Below are 24,189 nucleotides of genomic sequence, written 5' to 3'. Positions count from 1 at the left end.
ACTATGACAGAACACTGAGGGAAAGTGTCTCAGAAGAAGGCAAAATACCAAATATTTTTTTGATATGGTTACAACAATGGATCTACTAGATCAGGGGTCAGCAAACTTTTTCAGCAGGGGGCCAGTCCACTGTCCCTCGGACCTTGTTGGGGGCTGGACTATATTTCGGGGGGAAATGAGCGATTTTCGCCTGCCCGCAAAGAGGCCTGAAGATGTTTGGCTTTACCTGTCCCAGTTGTCATCCCAATAGCTGCAGTTGGGCTTCTCCAGCCAGGTGCCAGGGCAGGGCAGGAGGCTGCGTTGGCCAGAGAGGACAGAAGCAGCAGCCCCGGCAGAGCTTTCCAACTTTGCTGGAGTCTAGCCCTGCGGATGCTGGATTGATCAGAAAATGCGAGATGGGAGGCAAGCAATGAGGAAGCAAATCAGTGGCCAGAAGGCCTGATCATTTATTTGTTGCAACAAAGGTCTCAATCTCTAAGGAGAGCAAAAAAGAAAATGTCCAGAACAAAGATTACACGGGTTTTTAATAGTTCCCACAACACATTTCTCAGTGGGTCATCAAAACATCACAGGTATGTCCCGGAAGAGGAGTGGTGTTGGGCAGAAATTTGTGCTCCAGACACACCCATGTCAATCACACCTTGTTTCAACATCCATCTAACACAAGGAAAAGAAAATATCCCCCCATCATCACGGAGGTCCACTTCCGAGGGTAGAATCGTAGAATCATAGAGTTGGAATAGACCACAAGGGCCATCAAGTCCAACCCCCTGCCAAGCAGGAAACACCATCAGAGCACTCCTGACATATGGTTGTCAAGCCTCTGCTTAAAGACCTCCAAAGAAGGAGACTCCACCACACTCCTTGGCAGCAAATTCCACTGTCAAACAACTCTTACTGTCAGGATCTTCTGGCAGTTCCCGCACATTTACAGGGTACCAGGCAGAGGGCCTTCTCGGTAGTGGCACCCTCCCTGTGGAACACACGCCCCCCAATATCAGATGTTAAAGAGAGAAAGAACTACATTACTTTTGGAAGACATCTGAAACAGGGTGGAGATCTCTCAGAAGTGGAGGCTTTGCGCTGAGAGATCCGCTGAGGAGCGGCTGGCTGCCTTCAAGTGGTGCAGGGGCTCTCAGATGCAGCTTCTGGGCTGCCTCCATCTTCCCCAACCCCAGCAACTATTCAGCCTGGCTGCCTTCACAGGGTTGCAGGGGATCTGAGGCGGAGGTGGGGGCTTCTTTAAAATTCTCCCTTGAGGGGAGTGCAGCCTCAAACCCCTCAACGGAAAGGGTGACGGAGCCTGTCCCTCTCCAGCTCAGCAGCCCCGATTTCTTCTGAGAAGAAATTATTTATTACAACAGTAGTCATAAAGAAGAAATGTGAAACAAACAGAAAAAAATTAAATATACAGGTAGAATTGCCGCGTTATAGTAATAATAATAATTTATTATTTATACCCCGTCCATCTGGCTGGGCCACTCTGGGCGGCTTCCAACAAAATATTAAATTACAATAATGCATCAAACAATAAAAGCTTCCCTAAACAGGGCTGCTTTCAGATGTCTTCTAAAAGTCTGGTGGTAGTTGTTCTCTTTGACATCTGGTGGGAGGGCGTTCCACAGGGCAGGTGCCACCACCAAGAAGGCCCTCTGCCTGGTTCCCTATAACTTGGCTTCTCGCAGGGAGACAACTGCCAGAAGGCCCTTGGCGCTGGACCTCAGTGTCTGGACAGAACGATGAGGGTGGAGACGCTCCTTCAGGTATACTGGACCGAGGCCATTTAGGGCTTTAAAGGTCAGCACCAACGCTTTGAATTGTGCTCAGAAACGTACTGGGAGCCAATTTAGGCCTTTCAAGACCGATGTTCTGTGGTCTCGGCGGCCGCTCCCAGTCACCAGTGCAGCTGCCGCATTCTGCATTAGTTGTAGTTTCCGGGTCACCTTCAAAGGTAGCCCCAAATAGAGCGCATTGCAGTAGTTGGCACTTTGTGATAATAAGTGGGTTTTGCGTTGCAGTTTGGGTACTCCATCTTTAAAAGGTTCGCCATCACTGCCCTCGGATCATGTCCAGTCGCAAAGGTGGAGGGAAGCTTTCCACCCTCAGGCCAAGAGGTGGCTCCTGCCTTGGGGCAGCTGGTGGATTTGGAGGAAGCTGACCCTTAGCACTCTGGGTTGGAGACCTGCCTGAACCTCCTTCCACATTATACTCATCCTTACGGTTTCTCCCCTGTGTCATTATGGGAATAGCATTCTACACACACTTGTGTCACCATGGCTCCCGCCCCCCCAGCACATTGCTTTGAGATGTTCTGGTACGGCCCCTTCTTCCCTGTGCCCCCTTCCCTCCTCATGCAAGACCACCAGTCTCAGCTCCACTTTGAGCAACTCTCCATTCCCAGATACAGACATTTCCAACTCCCCCCACCAAACACCAACACCAGCTCACTCTCAGTCCACCCTCATTCAGCAGCAACACTACAGATTCACATTAAATATTATATTATGCTTACTATTGTGAAATGTTACCTTCATTACTTTAAATAAATGTCTACACCACGTTACAAACAACAGAAGCTAACATACGCTGCATGCAATTAAGACTGATTTCCTGCTATTCATGTGAAAGAAAGTGTCAATTCGGAGAGAAAAAGGTTCTACTCTCTAAAAAGCGTTCCATAATAACCAAAGCAGGATCCACACTCCTTCTATTTAAACCCTTTCTCTTCTTTGAGTTAATTCATGGCCTGTAGGTGTTTCCACTCTTACAACTCTTATCCCTCAGAGTCTTTTGATGGTTTGTAAGACTTCCACTACAACTGAACCTCTGTCCACTTCCCTAGGACTTATATTGTTACTCCCCTGTAAGAGTTTGTTGATGTTTTGTAAGAACTCCACTTGTACTGAAGCTCCTTCCATATTCCATGCATTGAAATGGTTTCTCCCCTGTGTGAGTCCGTTGATGTTTTCTAAGGTTTCCACTAGTAGTGAAGCTCTTTCCACATTCTATGCATTTAAATGGTTTCTCCCCTGTGTGAGTCCGTTGATGAATTCTAAGGTGTCCACTAACAGCGAAGCTCTTTCCACACTCCATGCATTTAAATGGTTTCTCCCCCGTGTGAGTCCGTTGATGAATCGTAAGGTGTCCACTATCAGTGAAACTCTTTCCACACTCCATGCATTTAAATGGTTTCTCCCCTGTGTGAGTCCGTTGATGAATTCTAAGGTTTCCACTAGTAGTGAAGCTCTTTCCACACTCCATGCATTTAAATGGTTTCTCCCCTGTGTGAGTCCGGAGATGAATTTTAAGGCTTCCGCTAGTAGTGAAGCTCTTTCCACACTCCACGCATTTAAATGAATTCTCGCCCGTGTTAGTCCGTTGATGAATTCTAAAGTGTCCACTATCAGTGAAGCTCTTTCCACACTCCATGCAATTAAATGGTTTCTCCCCCGTGTGACTCCGTTGATGAATTCTAAGGTTTCCACTCCGACTGAAGCTCTTACCACACTCCATACATTTAAATGGTTTCTCCCCCGTGTGAGACCGTAGATGAATTCTAAGGTGCCCACTCCGACTGAAGCGCTTTCCACACTCCATGCATTGAAATGGTTTCTCCCCCGTGTGACTCCGTTGATGAATTCTAAGTTTTCCACTCTCAGTGAAGCTCATTCCACATTCCATGCATTTAAATGGTTTCTCCCCTGTGTGAGTCCGTTCATGTCTTCTAAGGTGTCCACTTTGACTGAAGCTCTTTCCACACTCCATACATTTAAATGGTTTCTCCCCTGTGTGACTCCGTTGATGAATTCTAAGGTTTCCACTCTGACCGAACCTCTTTCCACACTCCATGCATTGAAATAATTTATCCCCTGTGTGAGTCCGTTGATGAATTCTAAGGTTTCCACTCTGACCAAACCTCTTTCCACACTCCATGCATTGAAATAATTTCTCCCCAGTGTGAGACCGTTGATGAATTCTAAGGTGTCCGCTATTAGTGAAGTTCTTTCCACACTCCATGCATTTAAATGGTTTCTCCCCAGTGTGAGTCCGTTGATGAATTCTAAGGTGTCGACTCTCAGTGAAGTTCTTTCCACACTCTATGCATTTAAATGGTTTCTCCCCTGTGTGAGTCCGTTGATGAATTCTAAGGCTTCCGCTAGTAGTGAAGCTCTTTCCACACTCCATGCATTTAAATGGTTTCTCCCCTGTGTGACTCCGTTGATGAATTCTAAGGTTTCCACTCCGACTGTAGCTCTTTCCACACTCCATACATTTAAATGGTTTCTCCCCCGTGTGAGTCCGTAGATGAATTCTAAGGTGTCCACTCCGACTGTAGCTCTTTCCACACTCCATACATTTAAATGGTTTCTCCCCTGTGTGAGTCCGTAGATGAATTCTAAGGTTTCCACTCCGACTGTAGCTCTTTCCACACTCCATGTATTTAAATGGTTTCTCCCCCGTGTGAGTCCGTAGATGAATTCTAAGGCTTCTGCTAGTAGTGAAGCTCTTTCCACACTCCATGCAATTAAATGGTTTCTCCCCTGAGTGAGACCACTGATGTTTTCTAAGGTTTCCACTGTCAGTGAAGCTCCTTCCACACTCCATACTTTCAAATAGTTTATGTTCTCTGTTTTCACAATCCATGTATTTAAATGGTTTCTTTGTTATTCCCATTGGACATGGCCCACCAGAATTCTGACTGCCTTCTCCATTGTCTTCTTTCAATGGGGTGGGGAGAAAATCCTATTTGTTTTCTAGGAAGAGAACAAAGGAATATTACACACATCAATTAACACCTGCTCTTATTTTAACGTCTTGTACAATCTCTCCTGTCCTCCATATGTTCCAAATGTTTAGGAAAGGCAAATGAAATAATTTAAAATAATGGTCATGCATCATCAGCCTTTTATAACCCTTAATTATTGTTAATGAAGCAGCATTATCTTAGAATACGGTTGAACTGTGGGGGTTTACGTTTTATAAAAAGTGGTTTCTCACAGGAAAGGGAGCTGCTCTATGTTCCATGAACCTGGCCAATATTCATCAGGGTCCTAAGTTCATCATGAAGTTCTTCATCCTCTGCACTATAATCCTCCCCCCCTTGGGCCACATCTTGTCCCCTTCGACCTCTAGATCTTTATTCATCACCTGCACAGTCCCTTTGGCCTCAGGAGGTGTATAGTGACCATTTTGGGAGACCCATATATAAGTCTAGTGACAAGGCTTGGTGCTTGTGGTCGGTTGAAGGAGTGCTCAGTTGGAGAATGTTCTTGCATTATGGAATGGAGAGAGCTGGAGATGGAGCCTGACTGCTGGGAAGGCCAGATTGAGACACCCACCTCAATTATGATTTATAATAATTATATGCCGCCAGGTCTCGCACCTGCCTCCTGACACTGGATTATCTTAGTTGCCTGTCCAGGCCTCTCTCACTGTTCTTCCTCCTTTGCCGTGAAAAAGGTGAGCATTAATGGTGAATAATACCCATTGTCCCCTTAATGGATCACTGCCTTGCCGTGGTGAAGGGGCTTGAATAACTCAGAGAAGCTATGAACTATGCCGTGCAGGGCCACCCAAGATGGACAGGTCATGGCGGAGAGTTTTGACCAAACGTGATCCACCTGGAGCAGGAACCGGCAAGCCACTCCAGTATCCCTGCTAAGAAAACTCCATGGACAAAGACAACAGGCATATAAAAGTTATGATGCTGGAAGATGAGCCCCTCAGGTCGGAAGGCGTCCAACATGCTACTGAGGAAGAGCGGAAGGCAAGTACAAGTAGATTCAGAGCTGATGAAGCGGCTGGGCCAAAGCCGAAAGGACGCTCAGTTGCGGATATGCCTGGAAGCGAAAGGAAAGTCCAATGCTGTAAAGAAAAATACTGCATAGGAACCTGGAATGTAAGAATCATGGACCTGGGTAAGTTGGATGTGGTCAAAAATGAGATGGCAAGAATAAATATTGACATCCTGGGCATCAGTGAACTAAAATGGACGGCAAAGGGCGAATTCAGTTCGGATGACCACCATATCTACTACTGTGGGCAAGAATCCCGTAAAAGACATGGAGTGGCCTTCATAGTCAACAAAAGAGTGGCGAAAGCTGTACTGGGATGCAATCTCAAAAATGATAGAATGATCTCGATATGAATCAAAGGCAGAACTTTTAACATCACAGTAATCCAGGTTTATGTACCAAGTACGGGTGCTGAAGAAACTGAAATCGACCAATTCTATGAAGACTTACAACACCTTATAGAAGTGACACCAAAGAAGGATGTTCTTCTCATTATAGGGGATTGGAATGCTAAAGTAGGGAGGCAACAGATAAAAGGAACAACTGGCAAGTTTGGCCTTGGAGATCAAAACAAAGCAGGGCAAAGGCTAATAGAGTTCTGTCAAGAGAACAAGCTGGTCATCACAAACACTCTTTTCCAACAACACAAGAGACTATTCTACACATGGACATCACCAGGTGGGCAGCATCGAAATCAGATTGATTATATTCTCTGCAGCCAAAGATGGAGAAGCTCTATACAATCAGCAAAAACAAGACCTGGAGCTGACTGTGGCTCAGATCATCAGCTTCTTATAGCAAAATTCAAGCTTAAACTGAAGAAAGTAGGAAAAACCACTTTGCCAGTAAGATACAGTCTAAATCAAATCCCTTATGAATACACAGTGGAAGTGAGGAACAGGTTTAAGGATTTAGATTTGGTGGACAGAGTGCCTGAAGAACTATGGATGGAGGCTCGTAACATTATACAGGAGGCAGCAACTAAAACCATCCCAATGAAAAGGAAATGCAAGAAAGCAAAGTGGCTGTCCAACGAGGCCTTACAAATAGCGGGGGAGAGAAGGCAAGCAAAATGCGAGGGAGATAGTGAAAGATACAGGAAATTGAATGCAGATTTCCAAAAAATAGCAAAGAGAGACAAGAAGGCCTTCTTAAACGAGCAATGCAAAGAAATAGAGGAAAACAACAGAATGGGAAGAACCAGAGATCTCTTCAAGAAAATTGGAGATATGAAAGGAACATTTCGTACAAAGATTACCATAATAAAGGACAAAAGTGGTAAGGACCTAACAGAAGCAGAAGACATCAAGAAGAGGTAGCAAGAATACACAGAGGAATTATACCAGAAAGATATGGATGTCTCGTACACCGCAGGTAGTGCGGTTGCTGATCTTGAGCCAGACATCCTGGAGAGTGAAGTCAAATGGGCCTTAGAAAGCACTGCTAATAACAAGGCCAGTGGAAGTGATGATATTCCAGCTGAACTATTTAACATTTTAAAGATGATGCTGTTAAGGTGCTACACTCAATATGGCAGCAAGTTTGGAAAACTCAGCAGTGGCCAGAGGATTGGAGAAGATCAGTCTACATCCCAATCCCAAAGGGCAGTGCCAAAGAATGCTCCAACTACCGCACAATTGCACTCATTTCACACGCTAGCAAGGTTATGCTTAAAATTCTACAAGGAAGGCTCAAGCGGTATGTGGATCGAGAACTCCCAGAAGTGCAAGCTGGATTTAGAAGAGGGAAAGGAACCAGAGACCAACTTGCAAACATGCGCTGGATTATGGAGAAAGCTAGAGAGTTCCAGAAAGACATCTACTTCTGCTTCATTGACTATGCAAAAGCCTTTGACTGTGTCGACCACAGCAAACTATGGCAAGTTCTTAAAGAAATGGGAGTGCCTGATCACCTCATCTGTCTCCTGAGAAATCTCTACGTGGGACAAGAAGCTACAGTTAGAACTGGATATGGAAGAACTGATTGGTTCAAAATTGGGAAAGGGGTACGGCAAGGCTGTAAATTGTCTCCCTGCTTATTTAACTTATATGCAGAATTCATCATGCGAAAGGTGGGCTGGATGAATCCCAAGCCGGAATTAAGATCTCCAGAAGAAATATCAACAACCTCAGATATGCAGATGACACAACCTTGATGGCAGAAAGTGAGGAGGAATTAAAGAACCTTTTATTGAGGGTGAAAGAGGAGAGTGCAAAATATGGTCTGAAGCTCAACATCAAAAAAACGAAGATCATGGCCACTGGGCCCATCACCTCCTGGCAAATAGAAGGGGAAGAAATGGAGGCAGTGAGAGATTTTACTTTCTTGGGCTCCATGATCACTGCAGATGGTGACAGCAGCCACGAAATTAAAAGATGCCTGCTCCTTGGGAGAAAGGCGATGGCAAACCTAGACAGCATCTTAAAAAGCAGAGACATCACCTTGCCAACAAAGGTCCGTATAGTTAAAGCTATGGTTTTCCCAGTAGTGATGTATGGAAGTGACAGCTGGACCATAAAGAAGGCTGATCGCCGAAGAATGGATGCTTTTGAATTATGGTGCTGGAGGAGACTCTTGAGAGTCCCATGGACTGCAAGAAGATCAAACCTCTCCATTCTGAAGGAAATCAGCCCTGAGTGCTCACTGGAAGGACAGATTGTGAAGCTGAGGCTCCAGTACTTTGGCCACCTCATGAGAAGAGAAGACTCCCTGGAAAAGACCCTGATGTTGGGAAAGATGGAGGGCACAAGGAGAAGGGGACGACAGAGGACGAGATGGTTGGATAGTGTTCTCGAAGCTACAAACATGAGTCTGACCAAAGTGCGGGAGGCAGTGGAAGACAGGAGTGCCTGGCGTGCTCTGGTCCAGGCGGTCACGAAGAGTCGGACACGACTAAACGACTAAACAACAACACACATCCATTGTGGGAAAGAAAAGAAAGAAGATGAAACCAGTGGTGTGTCTACCTGAATGTATAATAATAATAATAATAATAATAATAATAATGTGTAAAGAAGAAACCAATCTTCAAATCAGTTTCATATTCCCTGGCCAGGGATGATGGGAGTCTTATCTGGGGGGGACACACTTTTTCCCCTTCCTCCCTCCGCTCCCGAGGGTCCCCTTTCCCCAGAGGCCCCCCTGGCCGGCTCAGGCTTCCTGCCAAATCTCTCCCCATCCCAGGAGGGAGACTGGAGGGGGGGAGGTCTCCATCCCGGCCTCTCTCGCCCCCATTAACCCTTCCATGGACTCCCCAGTCTCCCCCCCCCCAATATATAGATATATTTCGCACCTCTTTTCCCTCCTCCTCAGCAGAGCTGCTCCTCTTCTGGGAATGTGGATCAGGCCCCTCCCCTCCCCCCTTGGCCCCCTCCAAACCTCCCTGCCTCTCTAGGAAGCAGAGCTCACTGACCCGGGGAGGGGAGGAATGAGTGGCCCCTCCCTCCCAGGACAGACAACTTCTCCTTCCAAACAAGCTCCGTTTTCTTGATTCTTTCCTGAGAAGGTCCCAGGTTCAATCCCCGGAGACAGCAGGGAAAGAGACCCACCCCCACCTCCGAAAAAGCCCTCCGGGGCAGGAAGGTGACATTCCCCCTTCATCCCTTTTAATCCCTTGCTGGGAGAGGGGGGGTCCGGTCAGTTTCACACCCATTTCCCGACGGGGGGGGGGGGGGGGAGGCAGGGCCGGGGCGTAGGGTGTCCCTGTTACAACAGCCCTGTAAAGTAGCCTGGAATTGCTACACACTTTTGGGACTTAGAGAGTAACTTAAAGCTAATGGGACCCCTGACCATTAGGTCCATTCATGGCCGACTCTGGGGTTGCGGCGCTCATCTCGCTTTATTGGCCGAGGGAGCCGGCGTACAGCTTCCGGGTCATGTGGCCAGCAGCACTAAGCCGCTTCTGGCAAACCAGAGCAGCGCACGGAAACGCCGTTTACCTTCCCGCTGGAGTGGTACCTATTTATCTACTTGCACTTTGACCTGCTTTCGAACAGCTAGGTTGGCAGGAGCAGGGACCAAGCATCGGGAGCTCACCCCGTCACGGGGATTAAAACCTTCTAATCAGCAAGCCCTAGGCTCTGTGGTTTAACCCGCAGTGCCACCCACGTCCCTAGAGAGTAACTTACGGCAACCGTAAAGGGCAGTCCAGTGCCGTCCTTACGGGGGCCTCTTTTAAATAGGGGCTGGGGTTTGAACTTGGGCTTTGCTAATGTAACGGAATTGGCAGGGGGGCACTTGCGTGAGAGCAGGTTTCTTTGGCCGTCTCCCCCTTCCTTGCTTGCCCCTTCTGCGTTCCCATGGCAAGTCCAGCCAAATTCGACTATGGCGTGTGGTGCATATCTCCGCCTTCAGACGGAGGGAGCCAGGCAGCTTTCTGGGTCGTGTGCCCAACTTTTCATGAGCTGATATTAAATCCCAAAAGACCTACAGCTGCTTGTTACAAAGGGAGGGGGCCGATTCCGGTAGGTTAATGATATTAACTCTTTCCATGCTCATTTCTGATGCTCAGAAGCAGGTGCACCCTTTCCTATACCTTCCTATACCTTCTAAAATACACTGAGACTATCTTATAACATATCCCTGCTATAACACACAAGTTCTAATTAAATCCTAATATTTACTATACCTAAACATTGAGCACCACAGACTAATAATAATAATAATAGTAATAGTAATAATAATTTATTATTTATACCCTGCCCATCTGGCTGAGTTTCCCCAGCCACTCTGGGCGGCTCCCAATTGAGTGTTAAAGACAATACAGCATTAAATATTTAAAAGTTCCCTAAACAAGGCTGCCTTCAGATGTCTTTTAAAAATAAGATAGCTGCTTATTTCCTTGACCTCTGATGGGAGGGCATTCCACAGGGAAAGCGCCACCACCCAGAAGGCCCTCTGTCTGGTTCCTGTAACCTCACTTCTCACAATGAGGGAACCGCCAGAAGGCCCTCGGCGCTGGATCTCAGTGTCCAGGTTGAACGATGGAGGTGGAGACGCTCCTTCAGGTATACAGGACTGTTTTCTGCTGTAGACTGCCTCCTGTGATGTATTCCTGCTCTAGACAGTCTCCTTCTGTACGATATTTGGGGGGTGGTCTTGGGTGGGCAATTTCAAAAGACTATATAAGGCCTTGCACACCTCCCTCCTGGTTGTGGTGAGGGGGGAACACTGTTGCAATAAAGATCAGGCTTACTAGCCGCTTTGCTTCTCAATATTCTCTGGTTGGCCTCTGTTATTTTCTCCTACCAATATGGAACCCACGTAAGGACTATATGGGCTCTTGGATACCCCATAAGGGAAAAGGAGCAGGTTTTGTCTTATAACAAAGGTCGTAAGAATATGTTTGGTTGGCACGCTTATTTATAGCATGATAAAACTAAAACACACAAGAGCTCTATGAATCAGGTTATTCAGAAAATCACTTTTACAGTATGGGATAAATATAATAATCTGCTGGAAAGAAAAACACCTCTTTGGCTTCCACCCACAAAAGCAACAGCTTTTTTAAAAATGCAATACGGAAGAAGCAATGGGCAACTTACAGAGATCTTTTGGACTTTTTGGAAGAAGAAATAAAACTGAATAAACAGGATGAGGTGGGAGGTGTGATGGCGGATTGGTTTCAATACCATCAAATCATCTTGTTTGGACAAGATGAAGGGAGAGGTTCACAGCTTGAAAGAGATATTATTGAGAGGAAAGAGAAAGTGTTTCCCAAATTTCAGGTAGAAAACTGTCCAATCTGAAGTAGTGTGCATGCACACGAAAGCTTACCCCCAGAACAAACTCAGCTGGTCTCATGGGGACCCAGCCAGGGGCCCCACGACCCCAGGGATTCCTGCCAGGGGGAAGCCGGGAGAATGGGGGCCCAGCCCCACCCCCAGTCCTGCTTGGGGTCCTCATTCCCCTTCCCACCAAGGCGTCCAGGGGGGGCAGGGCAGCTGAGCATCTCTCGGCCCCCCAGGAAAGAGAATGGGGAGTCTGGCGGTGCTGCTGCTGCCCAGGAGATCTTGCAAGGCCAGCCCTGCAGGTGTTGGGTCCCCCCTTCCCACCTGGGTCGTCTGGATCGGGGCCCCTGTCGACGGGCCCCAGGGAGGGCGCTTTCCTTACGGGGGGGTCTCTTTGTCCTCCCCTCTATTTCCCCCCCTCTTTACCTCTTTACCTCTGGGTCCTCCGCCTCCCTGGCTCCGGATTAGTCCGCTTTCCTTGTCTGCAATAGAAAGGGCGGCGGCGACGGGGGGGCTCTTGAGCGACGCCCCTCCTCCTTTTCCGGTTGGAAACTTCCGGCGCATTTCCCAGCGACACATCCGGCTCCTTTTGGGATGCGCTTGCCCCTAGAGCTACGTCCATAGAGCAGCCTCTCCCTGTGTTGGGATGGGAAGAGGACGAGACGGCGCTGCCTCTGGGGGCTCCATGGGGACCTGGCCCCCCTCCTTCCTCCTCCCCACAGCAGGGGGGCGAGATGGCTGCGGGGGGGCATCATATCTGGGGGTGACCTGAGTTTGCGGGGAGAGAAGGACGTGGTTTTCAATCTACAAATAGGGAGGTTGGGAGGGAAGAGGCTGAATGAGAAGTAGGGAAGGGCTGCCCCTCCCCCTGTGGGTCAGGAGAGTGGGGGAGGGGCTGAGCCAGGGAAGCCAAGGAGGGTCCCTCCCCCCAGCCCAGGGGGGTCCTCTGTGAAGCCCAGAGATGGACCCAGCCCCTGGGGGTGGGAAGAGACATGGGGCTGCCTGAGAGAGAAGGGGCGCTTCCTTTCCTCTGCCCCCTCCTCCCCACAGGCTCTCCTGCGCCCAGAGACCCCCTTGGCCCGGCTGCCCCCTCGCCAGGCAGGGAGAGGGTGGGGTCCCCTTCCGCCATGAGAGGAGTGCAATGGGGTTGTGAGGGGGGGGAGAGAGAGACCCCTTTCTGCTCCCCTCACAAGAGGGTCCCCGTTGTGTCTCTGAGGGACAAGAGAGGAGGAGCCCCTCCCCCCGCTGCTTCTTCCCCTCAACGACTTTTCCCGCCTTTTCCCAACTTCCCGCCCTTCGAAATCTGAGCCTCGCCTCAGTTTCAGGCGCCGAGGAGGCAGATTCCCCGGGCTCCCTGCTTTATTAGTGGATTTATTCTCATTCGCCCTGATTTCTGCTCATATATCTTGCTTTTGGAGCTTCTCTCTGCTTCTTTAGAAAGAAGGCTGTATAAAAAGCCCCTCACCACTGCCTGCATCCCATACATTATGTAAAAGTCTGTTTTCTTCCCATTTGCTGTGTATAATTCTTCCACCAGGACTGTTCTTCCTTCCTGCCAATGTCACTTCCAAACTAATAATCACTGCCCTCACTGTCCTTAAATAGCTGCTTGGGGTCTAGTTTGGGGCCTGCATAAAGAACCTCCTCTCTTTTTTCCTTTTAGCTGTAGGTATAAATTCACGGCCAAAAGCCTTATTGATACACAATTTTCCATCCGATGCCTGCTTACTCGGAAGTAAGTCCTACTCTGCTCCCATGTGCGGAGCCAGCAGTTCAGGCAGTTCTGCCAGCAGGAGGCCAAAGGACCCAGAGTGGTTTCCAAATGTTGCCCTTTTTGATACGTTTCCATTTATTCTTTTGCGTGGGGACTGGCCAGATTGAATCATAGAATCATAGAGTTGGAAGAGACCACAAGGGCCATCGAGTCCAACCCCCTGCCAAGCAGGAAACACCATCAGAGCACTCCTGACATATGGTTGTCAAGCCTCTGCTTAAAGACCTCCAAAGAAGGAGACTCCACCACACTCCTTGGCAGCAAATTCCACTGTCGAACAGCTCTTACTGTCAGGAAGTTCTTCCTAATGTTTAGGTGGAATCTTCTTTCTTGTAGTTTGGATCCATTGCTCCGTGTCTGCTTCTCTGGAGCAGCAGAAAACAACCTTTCTCCCTCCTCTATGTGACATCCTTTTATACATTTGAACATGGCTATCATATCACCCCTTAACCTCCTCTTCTCCAGGCTAAACATGCCCAGCTCCCTTAGCCGTTCCTCATAAGGCATCGTTTCCAGACCTTTGACCATTTTGGTTGCCCTCCTCTGGACACGTTCCACTTTGTCAGTGTCCTTCTTGAACTGTGATGCCCAGAACTGGACACAGTACTCCAGGTGAGGTCTGACCAGAGCAGAATACAGTGGCACTATTACTTCCCTTGATCTAGATGCTATACTCCTATTGATGCAGCCCAGAATTGCATTGGCTTTTTTAGCTGCCGCGTCACACTGTTGGCTTATGTCAAGTTTTTGGTCAACCAAGACTCCTAGATCCTTTTCACATGTACTGCTCTCAAGCCAGGTGTCACCCATCTTGTATTTGTGCCTCTCATTTTTTTTGCCCAAGTGCAATACTTTACATTTCTCCCTGTTAAAATTCATCTTGTTTGTTTTGGCCCAGTTCTCTAATCTGTCAAGGTCGTTTTGAAGTGTGATCCTGTCCTCTGGGGTGTTAGCCACCCCTCCCAGTTTGGTGTCATCTGCAAATTTGATCAGGATGCCCTTGAGTCCATCATCCAAGTCATTGATAAAGATGTTGAATAAGTCCGGGCCCAAGACAGAACCCTGTGGCACCCCACTAGTCACTCTTCTCCAGGATGAAGAGGAACCATTGATGAGCACCCTTTGGGTTCGGTCAGTCAGCCAGTTACAAATCCACTGAGTGGTTGCATAGTCAAGATCGCATTTTACCAGCTTCTTTACAAGAATATCATGGGGCACCTTGTCAAATGCCTTGCTGAAATCAAGGTAGGCTACATCCACTGCGTTCCCTTCATCTACCAGGCTTGTAATTCTGTCAAAAAACGAGATCAGGTTAGTCTGACATGACTTATTTTTCAGAAATCCATGCTAACTATTGGTGATCACAGCATTCCTTTCTAGGTGCTCACAGACTGTTTGCTTAATGATCTGCTCCAGAATCTTCCCTGGTATTGATGTCAGACTGACTGGGCGGTAATTATTTGGGTCCTCTCTTTTCCCCTTTTTGAAAATAGGGACAACATTTGCCCTCCTCCAGTCTGCCGGGACTTCGCCTGTTTTCCAGGAATTCTCAAAGATGACTGCCAGTGGTTCTGAAATCACATCTGCCAGTTCTTTTAATACTATTAGATCTGGCCCTGGAGACTTGAATACATCTAGACTAGCCAAGTATTCTTGTACTATCTCCTTAGTTATTCTGGGCTGTGTTTCCTCTGCTGAATCATTTGCTCCAAATTCTTCAGGTCGGGCATTGTTTTCTTTATCGGAGAAGACTGAGGCAAAGAAGGCATTGAGGAGTTCAGCCCTTTCTGTGTCCCCTGTTTGCATTTCACCATCTTCTCCTCTGAGTGACCCCACTGTTTCTTTGTTCTTCCTTTTGCTACGAACATACCCATAAAAGCCTTTTTTGTTGCTTTTAACCTCTCTAGCAAGCCTGAGTTCATTCTGTGCTTTAGCTTTTCTGACTTTGTGTCTACACGTGCTGGCTATTTGTTTGAATTCCTCTTTGGTGGTTTCCCCCCTTTTCCATTTTTTGTACACATCCTTTTTTAATCTTAACTCAGTTAAAAGTTCTTTAGATAGCCACCCTGGCTTCTTTAGGCACCTTCCATGCTTCCGTCTCATTGGTATTGCCTGAAGTTGTGCTTTTACTATCTCCCTCTTAACAAACTCCCAGCCATCATGAACTCCCTTTCCTTTTAGTATTACTGTCCATGGGATCTCACCCAGCACTTCCCTAAGTTTTATGAAGTCGGCTTTCTTAAAGTCGAGAAATTGAGTCCTAGTATGCTTGGCTGCTCCTTTCCGCTGTATAGTAAACTTCAGAAGAGCATGATCACTCGCGCCTAAAGATCCTTCCACTTCTACCCCACTAACCAGGTCATCAACATTGGTTAGGACCAGATCTAAAATGGCTGTTCCTCTTGTTGCTTCTCCCACTTTCTGGACAATGAAGTTGTCTGCAAGGCCAGTGAGGAATCTGTTTGAGGAGGAGGTGAGGGACCAGGAGTGAGACCTTGGGGTCATGTTAGGTAACTCTGGGAAATTGTTGACCCTGTGTGCACTGGCTCGGGAAACTGCAAATCTCACGCTGGGGATGTTTAGGGAACCGATTGAAAACACACCTGCCACTCTCCTAATGGTTGTAGTGCAGATTTTGTTGGCATGCAGAGGGTCGCAAGGCCAGCTGGCTAGCCCCAGGTGGGTCATCTCCTTCCAGCCGTCCCGCTGCAAAGACCCATCAGCCTCTACTCCGATGTAAATCAGCGACCCAGGCTTCGAAGCCAGGGCACACTATATCACCAGAGCGAACTGCGGACACAGAATAGGCGTGAGGCTTGTGGAAGCATACTACAACTACGGATTTATTAATCATAAATCAGGACAAAGAAACATTCCGTCTCTCTCTTTGTATTCTCAGAGAGACAGAGAAAAGCAAAAGCTATACACACAACGGAAGTTCCCAGCATACTGTGCTGGAATGTAAACCGACATGTGACACATAACAAACCCATATCTGCTCCTTAAGGAGGAATGGAAATTATTTATGGAGATCTATGGTGTGAACACATTTGGAGTACTGTGCACAGTTCAGTATCTGGGACCTGTCCGTTTGGAGAGAAGACGAGGAAGGAAGGACATGTCAGATAGAATGGAGAAAGAGGATAGAGAAAAGCCCCCCCCCCCAATAAAAATAGAACTCATGGAATCCAGTGAAGCAGGAATGGTGGAAGATTTAGGAGAGCAAAAAGAAGGGTCTCCCCCCCTTCTCTGCATCCAGCCAGTCCATGATGGCAACAGCAACAATAAGATAATTACATCAATAGTATACATTGTACTCTGCTGGCAGGAGGACTCCCTCGGATCATGTCCAGTTGCAAAAGTGCAAGGAGGCTTTCCACCCTCAGGGCCCAGAGGTGGATCGTGCCTTGGGGCAGCTGGTGGAATTGGAGGAAGCTGACCCTTAGCACTCTGGGTTTGGGACCTACCGGAACCTCCTTCCACATTATACTCATCCATATTATTTCTCGCCTGCGTCATTTTGGGGATAGCATTCTACACACACTTGCGTCACCGTGTGCCCCCCTCCCAACATTGCTCTGAGATGCTCTGGTACGGCCCCTTCTTGCCTGTGCCCCCTTCCCTCCTCATGCAAGACGTGCAGCTGGGAACAGAGCCTTTCCTGGTTCTGCCAGGGAATGCCCCTTTTATTTCTCCTGCCACCAAATATATCTATACACATTATATCTGACATAATGCATGTATAAATCAAAAGAATAGATCAGGGTTTCAAGATTACCTTCGGCATATAAGTAAAGGTAAAGGTAAAGGTACCCCTGCCCGTACGGGCCAGTCTTGACAGACTATAGGGTTGTGCGCCCATCTCACTCAAGAGGCCGGGGGCCAGCGCTGTCCGGAGACACTTCCTGGTCACGTGGCCAGCGTGACATCGCTGCTCTGGCGAGCCAGAGCCGCACACGGAAACGCCGTTTACCTTCCCGCTAGTAAGCGGTCCCTATTTATCTACTTGCACCCGGGGGTGCTTTCGAACTGCTAGGTTGGCAGGCGCTGGGACCGAACAACGGGAGCGCACCCCGCCGCGGGGATTCGAACCGCCGACCTTTCGATCGGCAAGCCCTAGGTGCTGAGGCTTTTACCCACAGCGCCACCCGTGTCCCATTGGCATATAAGTAGGTGCTTTCAATCTTTCTGTGTCTTCATGGTTCCACTATTGCAACTATAACAATGGGAGTTATGCTGCTGTTCCTATAATATTAGTCTAACTCTGCTTCCAAAGCAACACCACCAGTCTCAGCTCCACTTTGAGCAACTCTCCATTCCCAGATACAAACATTTCCAGCTCCCTCCACCAAACACCAAAACCAGCTCACTCCTCATTCAGAAGCAACACTACAGATTCACATTAAATATTATATTCTACTTACTATTGTGAAATGTTACCTTCATTATTTAAATACATGTCTAGACAACATTACATGCAAACAACAAAAGCTCACATACGCTGCATGCGTTTAAGATTGATTTCCTGTTATTGATGTGAACGAAAGTATATAAACTTATATAAGGACACTTATGAGAAGTGGTGGAAGGAAATAAAAAAAGAATTAGAGACTTGGGGAAAATTCAATTTGTCCCTGTGGGGGAGAATATCCACAGTTAAAATGATGGTATTGCCAAAGATGATTTTTATGTTCCAAACAATACCTATAATTAGAGGCGTAACGTGTTTTAAGGATTGGCAGAAAGACCTTGCCAAGTTTATTTGGCAAGGGGAAAAACCACGCATAAAATTTAAGCTACTAAGAGAGTTGAAGGAAAAAGGAGGCTTCACGGTCCCTGACCTTAAACTGTACTTTGAGGCAGTGTGCTGGCCATGGATTAAGGAATGGATATTAATTAAAAACACGGAAGTCCTAGATCTGGAGGGATGGGATATTGTGTACGGGTGGCATGGCTACATAGGCTATAACAAAGTTAAATCTCACAAAGGTGTGGGGAAGTCAAGGAAATTGGGTATGGAATGTAATTACGGTAAACTTTTTAAACTGCCGTTTTTCTTTTTCTCTTCTTTTTTCTTTTTTTCTTTTTCTCTTTTCTGTTTTCCTTTGTATGCTTTTTTGAAAATTTTAATAAACATAATTATATAAAAAAAGGATTTTTAAATCATATTGTGAGAAGGGCATTATATGAAGTATGGGAGAGGAGTAAAAAATCAGTAGTAACCAAAACACCATGGTGGCTGTCACCAATGGAATCTATGTCGGTCCACAGGCTGAATATGAACAGCGATTGGCTAACATATAAGGATTTAGTAGAGGAATCAAGTAGTGATCCGAAAATAAAGGACCTAGGCGAATTGAAACAGAAGGGAATAACCTGGCTGGAGTATTATCAATTAAAAGCCGCCCTTGAAGAGGATAAAAGAACCAAAGGATTTGACAAAAAAAATCCTATCTAAAGAAGGATATTTTATATAATAATCGAAAGACACTTTCTAAAATGTACAAACTACTTTTGAATTGGCATAGAAAGGAGGAAGATATCAAAGAAATTACAGTAAAATGGGAGAGGGACCTGCGACATACGATCAAACCCAATATTTGGAACAAATTATGGACTAAAAATATAAAATTCACGGCTTGTCTCCTTATAAGGGAAAATCTTATGAAAACGTACTACAGGTGGTACCTGACCCCTGTAAAACTTGCAAAAATAAATAAATCAAATAATAATAAGTGCTGGCGATGTAAGGAACAGATAGGAACATACTACCATATGTGGTGGTCCTGTCTAGAGATACAAATATTTTGGAACATGATTTATGAAGAGATAAAGAGATTGATAAAAACTACATTTAGCAAGAAACTGGAAGAATTTTTACTAGGAATGGTTTCAGATAATATTCCCAAAAACAAAACTAGGCTATTTATGTATGCAACGTCAGCAGCAAGGGATAGTGGCAAAACACGGGAAAGATAAAAATATACCCACTAAAGAGGAATGGGTAGTCAAATTGTGCGAGTACTTGGAGCTCGCAAAGCTGACAGATGCAATAAGAGATAAACCTAAAAAATTGGTGAAAGAAGAATGGGAATGTTTAAATAATTATTTAGGGGACAAGGGCTCAGCAAGAAAGATCTGGCTATGTTTAGAATGATACCGCATAGAGAAATGTTCCCTGATACCAAGATTCCTTTGGAATGCAGATAGAGTTAATTGATAAGAATAATGATCTGTTGAGTTTGACGGCAGTGTACAATAGATGAGCTTTCCTGCTTTGGCTCATCTTCCTTTTTCTTTTTCTATTTTTTTCTGTTTTTCTTTTCTTTTATCTTTCCCATAGTTGCTTGTGTTCTGTGTCATGTACTTCAATATTTTTTGTAGTCCCCCCCCCCATTACTATTAAGGAATTTTCCTTTGTAATTTTTGGCTGTTTATATTTATATGTACCTGTTTAAGAAAAATAAAAGCTATTAAAAAAAAAAAAGTGTCAACTTGGAGAGAAACAGGTCCTACACTCTAAAAAGTGTTGCATAATAACCAAAGCAGGATGAACACTCCTTCTGTCTAAATCCTTTCTCTTCTTTGAGTTAATTGATGGCCTGAAGGTGTTTCCACTATTACAGCTCTTACCCCTCGAAGTCTTTTGATGGTTTGTAAGACTTCCACTACAACTGAACCTCTGTCCACTTCCCTAGGACTTATATTGTTGCTCCCCTGTATGAGTTTGTTGATGTTTTGTAAGAACTCCACTTGTACTGAAACTCTTTCCACGCTCCATGCATTTAAATGATTTCTCCCCCATGTGACTCCGTTGATGAAGTCTAAGTTTTCCACTCTCAGTGAAGCTCTTTCCACATTCCATGCATTTAAATGGTTTCTCCCCTGTGTGCGTCCATTGATGTCTTCTAAGTTTTCCACTCACAGTGAAGCTCTTTCCACATCCCATGCATTTAAATGGTTTCTCCCCATGTGCGTCCGTTGATGAATTCTAAGGTCTCCACTCTGACTGAAGCTCTTTCCACACTCCATACATTTAAATGGTTTCTCCCCTGTGTGAGTCCGTTGATGTCTTCTAAGGTGTCCACTCTTACTGAAGCTCCTTCCGCACTCCATGCATTGAAACGGTTTCTCCCCTGTGTGAGTCCGTTGATGGTTTCTAAGTGATCCACTCTCAGTGAAGCTCATTCCACATTCCATGCATTTAAATGGTTTCTCCCCTGTGTGAGTCCGTTGATGAATTCTAAGTTTTCCACTTTGACTGAAGCTCTTTCCACACTCCATACATTTAAATGGTTTCTCCCCTGTGTGAGTTCGTTGATGAATTCTAAGTTGTCCACTTTCACTGAAGCTCTTTCCACACTCCATGCATTTAAATGATTTCTCCCCTGTGTGAGTCCGTTGATGAATTCTAAGGCTTCCGCTAATAGTGAAGCTCTTTCCACACTCCATACATTTAAATGGTTTCTCCCCTGTGTGAGTTCGTTGATGAATTCTAAGTTGTCCACTTTGACTGAAGCTCTTTCCACACTCCATGCATTTAAATGATTTCTCCCCTGTGTGAGTCTGTTGATGAATTCTAAGTTGTCCACTTTGACTGAAGCTCTTTCCACACTCCATACATTTAAATGGTTTCTCCCCCGTGTGAGTCCGTAGATGAATTCTAAGGCTTCTGCTAGTAGTGAAGCTCTTTCTACACTCCATGCAATTAAATGGTTTCTCCCCCGTGTGAGTCCGTAGATGAATTCTAAGGCTTTTGCTAGTAGTGAAGCTCTTTCCACACTCCATGCAATTAAATGGTTTCTCCCCCGTGTGAGTCCGTAGATGAATTCTAAGGCTTCTGCTAGTAGTGAATCTCTTTCCACACTCCATGCAATTAAATGATTTCTCCCCTGTGTGAGTCCGTAGATGAATTCTAAGGTCTCCACTCTGACTGTAGCTCTTTCCACACTCCATGCATTTAAATGGTTTCTCCCCTGTGTGAGTCCGTTGATGAATTCTAAGGCTTCCGCTAGTAGTGAAGCTCTTTCCACATTCCATGCATTTAAATGGTTTCTCCCCTGTGTGAGTCCGTTGATGAACTCTAAGTTGTCCACTTTGACTGAAGCTCTTTCCACACTCCATGCATTTAAATGATTTCTCCCCTGTGTGAGTCCGTTGATGAATTCTAAGGCTTCCGCTAATAGTGAAGCTCTTTCCACACTCCATACATTTAAATGGTTTCTCCCCCGTGTGAGTCCGTAGATGAATTCTAAGGCTTCCGCTAGTAGTGAAGCTCTTTGCACACTCCATGCAATTAAATGGTTTCTCCCCTGAGTGAGACCACTGATGTTTTCTAAGGTTTCCACTGTCAGTGAAGCTCCTTCGACACTCCATACTTTCAAATAGTTTATGTTCTCTGTTTTCACACTCCATGTATTTAAATGGTTTCTTTGTTATTCCCATTGGACATGGCCCACCAGAATTCTGACTGCCTTCTCCATTGTCTTCTTTCAATGGGGTGGGGAGAAAATCCTATTTGTTTTCTAGGAAGAGAACAAAGGAATATTACACACATCAATTAACACCTGCTCTTATTTTAACGTCTTGTAAATTCTCTCCTGTCCTCCATATGTTCCAATTTTTTAGCATAGGCAAATGAAATAATTTAAATAATGGTAATGCATCATCAGCCTTTCATAACCCTTAATTATTGTTAATGAATCAGCATTATCTTAGAATACGGCTGAACTGTGGGGTTTAATTTTTATAAAAAGTGGTTTCTCACAGGAAAGGGAGCTGCTCTATGTTCCATGAACCTGGCCAATATTCATCAGGGTCCTAAGTTCATCATGAAGTTCTTCATCCTCTGCAGTATAATCCTCCACCCCTTGGGCCACATTTTCTCCCCTCCGACCTCTAGATCTTTATTAATCACCTGCACATTCCCTTTGGCCTCAGGAGGTGCATAGTGACCATTTTGGGAGACCCATATCTCAGCTTTGCATTATGGAATGGAGAGAGCTGGAGATGCAGAAGGAAAGCAGCTGAAGCCTGACTGCTGGGAAGGCCAGATTGAGACACCCACCCCAATTATGATTTATAATAATTATATGCCGCCAGGTCTCGCACCTGCCTCCTGACACTGGCTTATCTTAGCGGAGATTCCCTGTCCAGGCCTCTCTCACTGTTCTTCCTCCTTTGCCCTGGGTGGCCAAGGGCTTCTGGATATTCTAGCTCTGCTCCAACTGGGATTTATTTATTAAATTGTTACACCTCTCTTCATCTGAAGATCACAAGATAAAAATATGTGTGACACTGAAAAAGGTGAGTATTAAAGGTGAATAACACTGATTGTGGGAAATGTGAATGTAATAATAATAATAATAATAATAATAATAATAGGATTTATAATTTCCCAAAGGGCACATCTTGAACATCATCTCTTTATGCTTTTTCTATTGACTTATGTGGATATAATGTGTAAGAGGAGCTAAATGATAATTATCTTATTTTTTATAAGCATTTTGTTTCAATTACTATTTTTTGACTACCTAATGTGAGTTCCTATACAGTGGTACCTCGGGTTACATACGCTTCAGGTTACAGACTCCGCTAACCCAGAAATAGTGCTTCAGGTTAAGAACTTTGCTTCAGGATGAGAACAGAAATCGTGTGCCGTTGGCGCAGCGGCAGCAGGAGGCCCCATTACCTAAGTGGTGCTTCAGGTTAAGAACAGTTTCAGGTTAAGAACGGACTTCCAGAACAAATTAAGTACTTAACCCAAGGTATCACTGTTTCAATTACTATTTTTTTACTACCTAATGTGAGTTCTTATCCTTTTTAAAGTTTTTCTAAACTTCCGGCCCATGGGCCTTAAGGTGCCTATGCTGGGATAGAGGGTTAAATCAGGGCTGGCCAAATGGGACTCCGCTCCGTCCCCTCCTTGCCCCTCCCTGCATCTGCTGCCTGAGGGGGCTGCCTCAGTTTCCCTCACGGTGGAGCAGGCCCTGAGAACAGCCTTCTTGCTGCCTTCCAAAATAGTCATACCTCGGGTTACAGATGCTTCGAGTTGTGCGTTTTCGGGTTGCGGGTTATTTCCGGGTTTCAGTGCTCACACATGTGCAGAACCACTAAATCACGCTTTGTGCGTGTGCAGAATCACCAAATTGCAACCCACACATGCGCAGACGCAGCGCTGTAGGTTGTGAATGTGCCACCCGCACGGATCACGTTCACAACCTGAGCGTCCACTGCACAGGAAACATGACACAGAAGACCTTGGAGTCTCACTGTGGAACACAACAACAACAACAACATCATCATCAACAACAACAACAACGATTGGTTATACGTCACTTTGGGCTGCCCTGGGCGGTGGCGTAGGGTGTCCCTGTTACAACAGCCCTGCAAAATAGACCGGAGTTGCTACGCGCTTTTGGGACTTGGAAGAGTAACTTACGGCAACCGTAAAGGGCAGTCCAGTGTCGTCCTTACGGGGGCCTCTTTTAAATAGGGACTGGTGTTTGAACTTGGGCTTTGCTAATGTTACGGAATTGGCAGGGGGGGCACTTGTGTGAGAGCAGGTTTTTTTGGCCGTCTCCCCCTTCCTTGCTTGCCCCTTCTGCTTTCCCATGGCATGTCCAGCCAAATTCGACTAGGGCGTGTGCTGCATATCTCCGCCTTCAGACGGAGGGAGCCAGGCAGCTTTCTGGGTCGTGTGCCCAACTTTTCATGAGCTGATATTAAATCCCAAAAGACCTACAGCTGCTTGTTACAAAGGGAGGGGGCCGATTCCAGTAGGTTTATGATATTAACTCTTTCCATGCTCATTTCTGATGCTCAGAAGCAGGTGCACCATTTCCTAGACCTTCCTGATGACATTCTCAGTCTGACACACAGTATTTACACA

The 24,189-nt window shown here is 46.0% G+C and overlaps 3 protein-coding genes across 6 annotated transcripts in view; all 3 read right to left on the bottom strand.

Annotated features, from left to right (window-relative positions):
- Positions 1-1,428: 1,428 nt before the first annotated feature.
- On the bottom strand, positions 1,429-20,196 carry LOC128409555 (gastrula zinc finger protein XlCGF17.1-like). The gene is made up of 2 exons (XM_053380144.1): positions 20,122-20,196; positions 1,429-4,049 (listed from the first exon to the last, which is right to left on the bottom strand). The coding sequence occupies exon 2, from the start codon at positions 4,015-4,017 to the stop codon at positions 2,854-2,856; it is 1,164 nt and encodes a 387-aa protein (XP_053236119.1). The 5' UTR covers positions 4,018-4,049; positions 20,122-20,196; the 3' UTR covers positions 1,429-2,853.
- LOC128408878 (gastrula zinc finger protein XlCGF49.1-like) lies at positions 4,048-13,005 on the bottom strand (the record flags this gene model as incomplete). Its single annotated transcript, XM_053378894.1, has 2 exons — positions 11,959-13,005; positions 4,048-4,754 (listed from the first exon to the last, which is right to left on the bottom strand). A coding segment is annotated over exon 2 (627 nt), but the record flags the coding sequence as incomplete, so codon positions are not given.
- Positions 19,689-24,189, bottom strand: part of LOC128409547 (zinc finger protein 14-like) — a 15,242-nt gene continuing 10,741 nt past the window's right edge. For 2 of the 4 annotated variants that reach the window (XM_053380114.1, XM_053380110.1), the window contains exon 2: positions 19,689-21,823. In XM_053380114.1, coding sequence (XP_053236089.1) covers positions 20,220-21,743 — 1,524 coding nt within the window. In that variant the 5' untranslated portion in view covers positions 21,744-21,823 and the 3' untranslated portion in view covers positions 19,689-20,219. Of the gene's footprint in view, positions 21,824-22,409; positions 22,633-23,327; positions 24,178-24,189 lie in introns of those variants that run through there. The other 2 variants (XM_053380111.1, XM_053380113.1) reach the window with 2 other exon arrangements.

Source organism: Podarcis raffonei, chromosome 2, assembly GCF_027172205.1.
Source record: "Podarcis raffonei isolate rPodRaf1 chromosome 2, rPodRaf1.pri, whole genome shotgun sequence".
Lineage (NCBI taxonomy): Eukaryota > Metazoa > Chordata > Lepidosauria > Squamata > Lacertidae > Podarcis > Podarcis raffonei.
This window is presented reverse-complemented; position numbering and strand designations above follow the sequence as displayed.